General features: G+C 40.9%; 1 protein-coding gene across 7 annotated transcripts in view; it reads left to right on the top strand.

The window, feature by feature from the left end:
- CADPS2 (Ca++-dependent secretion activator 2) overlaps positions 1-7,019 on the top strand; it is a 613,140-nt gene that overhangs the window by 549,976 nt on the left and 56,145 nt on the right. For all 7 annotated transcript variants that reach the window (XM_006859326.1, XM_006859330.1, XM_006859327.1 and 4 more), the window contains 2 exons: positions 5,221-5,304; positions 5,406-5,438. In XM_006859326.1, the coding sequence (XP_006859388.1) occupies positions 5,221-5,304; positions 5,406-5,438 (117 nt within the window). The remainder of the gene's footprint in view (positions 1-5,220; positions 5,305-5,405; positions 5,439-7,019) is intronic.

Below are 7,019 nucleotides of genomic sequence, written 5' to 3'. Positions count from 1 at the left end.
GCAAGAATTCAGTGTATTGAACCCTTCTGTCCATAGCTGGAGTTCATGCCACCACCTCTTAGAATTTGATTCTACCTCCTAAACAGGTAGGAAAATGAATCTTCTAGCCTGTTAAAATTCAACAGGAAATTTAAACCCAACATGCTTTATGGCATATTTCATGTTTTCTTCTACCAGGCATTTCAAAGTACTTTTATCTTTAATTTCCTTGAGAGTTTGCCTCATGAGCTAAAGTCAGTAATTACCCAGACAGACTCTTGGTGTTAAATATTATTCAAACAAACCCAGTAAATGGCATCCACAATAAAGACCAGGGTAACAAAGAGATTACAGTGTTTCATTTCAGCTTGAAACCCTCAGGAGAACAGCGAGTACAAGGCAAACCCATAAGTATTTATATTCTCCCCAAGCTGTATGGAGAAAGTTCACAGGAAGCAGTTAAAGACATAGCAACTAAACCCAGGATTTAACTGGATGTCTTCGGAACCTTGCTGTTTTGTGCAATTACAAACCAGATGGAAAACGTATTATGATTAGTCAATCTTGACATTAACAGTTTGTTTTTTAAGGTAGCTCTTCTACCACATGTGCTCCGACACAAAACTTGTAACGCAAACCCTCCTGTAGGAACCGTATGGCTCAGCTGGTGAGTCCCAAGGGTAACAGTACTGTTCACTGCCGTGTAAGCAGTGAGAGTCTCTGCCAGATCACGTCACCTCAGGGACCATTTGGGGTAGGGAGGACTACAAGGCGTGGTTCTCCACTCTTGTTAAAGTGAAGGCAGAGAGTGGGAGATGTGAGTGTACTATACCACTTGCTCAGATGTAATCCAGTGTCTCACTGTACTCTAAAGAGGAGCTGAGTCAGCTGATCTGCCTGATGCACATTACTCGTTGCCTTATACCAGTGTCCTTTTACCCACTCCATCTCTGCTGTTCTGTGGTGCAGTTCCTGAGCCACCGGGCAGATGAAGGTGACCCAGTCTCCTACAACCAAAATCATTCTTTTCCTGCTTTCATTTCAGTTAGACCGTTTGCCCATGTAGACCGGCATTAACACATATTGCCTTGTATGTGGTCAATTGCATATATGTCTGTCTCACCCACTAGCTTGTATGTTCCTTGAGGAAAGAGTCTGAGACTCTCATATATTTGCATTTTCCCTAGTTGTTGTCATTGTTAGATGCCATCAAGTCAGTTCTGACCCAGCAACCATATACATAGCAGAATGAAACAATGCCGTGTCCTGTGCCCTCCTCACAGTTGTTAGCATGAGTCCGTTGCCGCTGCTGTCGTTATATCAGTCCATCTTCTTGGGAGTCTTCCTCCACTTTACCGAGCATGATGTCCTTCTCCTAATAACATGTCCCTCCTAATAAGGTGTCCAAAGTATGAGAGACAAAGTCTCACCACCCTGGCTGTACTTCTTCCAGCACAGATTTGTTTGTTCTTTTGGCAGTCCATGGTACTTTTAATGGTCTTCTCCTCTGACAACATCATTCAAATGCATCAATTCTTCTATGATCTTCCTTATTCATTATCCAACTTTCACAGGCACATGAGGTGATTGAAAATACTCTAGCTTGGGTCAGGCACAGCTTAGTCCTCATACTAATATCTTTGCTCTTGAACACTTTAAAGAGGTTTTATGCAGCAGATTTACTTTATCATTTGGTTTCTTGACTGCTGCTTCCATTAGTGTTGACTGTGGATCCAAGCAAAATGAAGTCTTTGACAACGTCAATCTTTTCTCCATTTATCATGATGTTATCTATTGGTCCAGTTGTGAGGATCTTTGCTTTCTTTTTCATAGTGTGGTGGTGGTGGTTATGTGCCATAGAGTTGGTTCTGACTCATAACAACCCTGTATAGGGTTTCTGAGGTAATAATACATCTTTATCGGAGCATAAAGTCTCATCTTTCTCCCGCCGAATGGCTGGTAGTTTCAAACAGCTGACTTGTAGCCACTACACTACCAAACCTTCTTTTTTTCATCGTTGGTTGGTTGGTTGGTTGACTGTGTGTCATGTTCCGCTGGTCGTTTCGAATTGCCAAACTTGAGGTTAGCAGCACGACTCATAACCACTACGCTGCCAGAGCTCCTTGATGATACTAAAAAAACATTTATTGAGCACTTGTAACATACTGGGCACATTGCATGTATCACCTTATTTAATCCTTACAACAGTTCTGTAGCATAGTAGTGAAGAACATGAAGTCTGGAGCCAGACCACCTATATTCAAATCTTCCTTCCTTTTAGCCAAATGGCCTTTCAAACAAACTGGATTCTATGGTCTCTGAGAGCCTGAACTCAGTTCTACTTCAGTTAATGTTGTGTGCCATCAGATTGGTTTTGCTCCTAGCAACATTGCATAGCATTTCCAAGGCTGTAAAATATTTACAGAAGCAGAAAGCCTCATCTTTCTTCTGTGGAACAGCTAGCTGGTAGATTCAAACTGCTAACCTTTCACGGAACTCACTTGGATCCTTTAGTTGACCAAACTCACTAATATCCTTTTTCACAAAACAATCCTAGAGCCCTGGTATGGCACTGTAGAATAAGCACTAGACTGTTGACGGAATGATTAGAAATTCAGACCCACCAACTATTCTTGGAAACTCTATATAGGGTCACTATGAGTTGGAACTGACCTGATGATGGTCAACAACCACAATTAACAATCGTAAGCCTATCCCCTTTAACTAGTGGTTTAAGGTATTTAGGATTTTAGACTTGGGTCATGGATAGTGAGTTGGCTGACCATACCAATAGCATAAATTATTTACGTTTCTTTAATATACTCCATTGACATTTTCAAAGTTCCTTCATGTGAAGCATCTCTACTGACTTTCATCCCATCTTTGTGTGGTGAGCAAGGTGATTGTCTATCACTGTTTCTAATTTACTGATGAATACACTGGGGCTGTTGTGTGGCATTGAATCTCTTCCAATTCATAATAACCCAAAGACTGAGTAGAACTGCCCATAGGGTAAACGTCCCTCAGAGCAGCTAGTGAGTTTGAATCAGCAACCTGATGACTAGCAGCCAAGCAGGCTCTGTGCCCCCGGGGCTTCTCAAACTAAGATTTGTTGTTGTTGTTATTAAGTGTGTCATGAAGTCAGTTCCCACTCATAGTCACCCTGTATAGGGTTTCTGAGGAGCAGAAACTGGTGGGTTTGAACTGCTGACCTGTGGTTCCCAGTCCAGTGCCCACACCAGGAGTCCTAGACTATGTTGTTGTCGCTGTTGTTATGTGCTTTCGAGTCGGTTCTGACTCATAACAACCGTGTATAAGGTTTCTGAGGAATAGCTGATGGGTATGGACTACTGATCGATCTTGTGGTTCCCAGCCCAGTGCTGATCCTATAGCATCACACCAGGAGTCCTCAGGCTAGAGAAGCTGAATGACCTGTGGCTTTCCAGTGAGAAATGAGCACAAGTATGACTTGAACTCAGGTCTCCTAAGACTGTCCATATGGTTCTTGGGTCTCCTCTCCCTAGTATCACTCATGTGTATGCTCACCAAGAGGCACCAAGAACCAGCTTTGTGCTAGAGTCTTCAGTGACTCAGGTTGTCTGGTAACCATAGAGATTGTCGCTCTCCTCGTGATCACCCAGCACACACTGCTCTCAAGATTTGAGTTACAAGAGAGGAGGCATTTTCCACAGAGGGCCATTAAGTTTGGAATTCCCATCCCCTGGTCTGACATGACCCTGGAGTATTGGTCTTCTGGGTCTTTGCAAACCACATCAAGTTTAGTCAACGACACATGATTGGTAAGAAATGTTAGTGGGCAGGAAACAAGTGCTGAATTGACTTCTAGTTGTGAGCGATTTGTAATTTTGTGAGGTTTTTGTTTTTGTTTTTGCTGTTTGTATCAATTAGGCTAACTACCAGCCATATGTAATTCTCATTCTTTACAAATAAAATTTTAGTCAGCGATTTCCCTGATTTTGTTTCTGTGTTCTTACATCATGTGGCAAATGATGTGAGGGTGAAACCTACAGGGAAGTTTTGTTTCTTTTGCATAAACTATTTTGCAGTAATTGATCAGCCACAGAGAAAAGATTATCTCTTGTGCACTCGTAGTGGGTTCTGTGGTCACCAGGGACCAATAAGCTGTGTCCCTAGAACTATTATCACTTTGTTGAAGAAGCTGCTATGTGAACAAAAACCAGCCTTCGTTAATTTCCCTTTTCGTATTTAAAAAACCTGTCACTCTTTTCCCTGTGGGAGGGTGTAATTTGTCAACAGCGCATATTATTTAGTTCTAAAGAGGAAAGATGTCGGGCAGTGTATCCTTATTAACATCTTACGCATTTAACTTCGCATCAGACCAGAGTTTGGTTCTTTGCAGTGTAATAACATTTTGTAATGTGCTACCATGTTCTTGTGTTTTATGTCATTGATTTAGAGAATTTTCGATATGCCAAACACTTTTGAAACTAATTTTAAGTTCCCTTTCCCCATCCTACCTGATTTGACCCGTGAGGAACTGAGGCGTAAGAGATGCAGTGATCTGTTTGGGCCCAGGTCACAGTCAGTGACAGAATCAGGATATAAATGTTCATTCTAGTGCTTTCCATCGTTCTCTGCAATTGCTGTGTCTGCTTTAGCCCCCAACTAACTCTGTGAGCGTCTTAAAGCAGAGATGATTCTTCTAACCCATCTGTGTCCCCATTAGCACTGCTTGGCATGTGCTTGTTAACTAATGTGAGACTTTTTATCCAGTGGTACAAGAGCCGCAAATTTTATATTTCCTATTCATTATCTGTTTTTGTTTTTTTTTCCATTCAACCTCTTATGTAGATGTAGAAAAACATTGGGGTACAGTTAAGTAATATATATAGAAAGGAATGTGATTAAGCCTGACAGTCATTGTTTCTATGTTGAATTTGAAAATGACTTTAAGGGGTAATCTCATGGGCTTAAAGTAATTAGTAAATGGTTTACCACATGCATTTGCATAATGACTAAATTCTTAGTATAAATTATTTTCTGCATTTCGGAATTTTTGTCCATGACTTGCTGCCGTGGGAAGAACCCTTAGAATTCATCTTAAAGATGACATGTTTCTCAGCAGCAGCTATCCCACACTGTTAGTGCAGTCTCTGTGGGTGTTGGTGCCATGGGTGGAGTTAGCACAGGAATTGTTTGCCCTGCTCAAGTTGGCGTGCCTAGTGGTGTTCCAAATACTCATTCTAAACTGTGTCATAGTTTGTTTCAGTGTTGGAAGGGGTGCTGTCTAAGCTCTCCAGGTATGATGAAGGCACTTTCTTTTCGTCCATTCTGTCATTCACTGTAAGTATTTCAATAAGTCGTTGTCTGCTGCATTTTCACGGTTGTCGTACTAACAGCTAAGAAAACAAGTCTCATAATTATCTCTTTCTTTCTCACTTCAGGTAAAAGCAGCTGCAAAATATGTTGATGTTCCCGTAAGTATTTTTTTTTTTTAATCTTCTTTTTAAAACCATACATAAATTCTTCTTTTTTTTTTTTTTTCATAATTACAGTACACCACGGGTTTATTTCAAATCTTTAAACCAGTGCCATTTCCTTGGGGAGAAGTTTATTTTCTTTAAGCAAGCATCAACCGTCATAACAAGGCTTGGCAAGGTTATTTCAGTGGACTTTTTTTCCGATGTAACACGGGAGCTCTCTTTTCTGCAGGTCACTTTAACAGGAGAACGTGTTGCCTCAGTTGCAAAGGGTAGTTGTAGCACTCTAGGATGGAGCAGCCAATGCCTCACACTGTTTCTAGAAAAATGCTCACCCACCTCTCCTTTATTTGAAAGTTGTAACAGGTTTCTTATAGGAGTTAAAATAACAATGAAGATGAACAAGTTAAATCAAAGAACTACTGTTCGAAACACAAAAGTGTGATAAATCAATGTTCTTCACTGACTGTAACATTGGGTTTTTCCCAGAATGCGTGGGATATAATTCATCACCTGCAAATTTGTTCAAAGGTTAAGAGAAGAGGACATTCTGTAACTTACTGAACTGTAATCAAATGATGCACATGATATGTGCAATCAACAAGTTAGAGCAGTGTTTTTGTAAGCTGGTCATCGGAGCAACTTTTTGACTTAAATTCTCTTACCACATATCTGAACGCGTTGCCTATGATATTCTGTTTCATTGTGGCTTTGGGCATTTGTATCTAATTTTAAAGGGCTTGAGCACAATTGTTTTTTAAGTCTTCAATTTGAAACTGGAGAGTATGCAAACCATCTCAGCTTTGGTGAACACTGAACTTGAGGAACATAAGATCTCCAGATCGCCATGATGAATATTAGCAATTTGAATACTGGCATGGTTGGTCTATCAGTTGTAGGTGGCTCTTATTTTTAAGAACGCTTACCCACATTTTGTATTATGGACTAGAGAGTCCCCACATTTTTTGCTGCTGAGGTTCTAAATGAACAGATGCTTTTTTTAAAGAAATGGAGGTAGACGTCCCTGTCTTTGTGTAGGTTTCCTTGGAATAGAACTTTTTATTTTAAAAAATGTCTCCTAAAGAAGCTTTATCAAACTCCAGTCCTGTACCTAGAATCAGAGGATCCGTGCTGAGCGGTAAATAGAACTGGTCACATGTGTCTACCACCCATCTGTCAGTTTGTCATACTGTGATGGCTTGCAGGTTACTCTAACGCCAGAAGCTATGTCACCAGTATTTCACATACAAACAGGGTCACTCCTACCAAACAGGGTTCACTGGGGTTCTAGAGTAAGGCAGAGCAGGAATGAAGACCTTGCAACCTACTTCTGAAAATTAGCCCATGAAACAGGTATGGATCACAACAAAATGAAGTACTGGAAGATAAAACTGCAAAGTTGGAAGGCACTCAAAATACACAGTGGTCACAATGGACTCTAGCATGCCAGTGGTCAGGAGATGAGGCAGGACTGGGCTTCATTCAGACTCGTTGTACTGGGGGTCCCAGGAATTGGAGCTGGCTCTATAGCAACAAACAAGAGAGAATTTAGTGGGGAGGGGCTTTCTTTTTTTTTTT

The sequence above is a fragment of the Chrysochloris asiatica genome, unplaced genomic scaffold (genome assembly GCF_000296735.1).
Source record: "Chrysochloris asiatica unplaced genomic scaffold, ChrAsi1.0 scaffold00032, whole genome shotgun sequence".
Classification (NCBI taxonomy): Eukaryota; Metazoa; Chordata; class Mammalia; order Afrosoricida; family Chrysochloridae; genus Chrysochloris; species Chrysochloris asiatica.
Note: the sequence above shows the minus strand (reverse complement) of the source record. Positions and strands in the feature narration are given on the sequence as shown.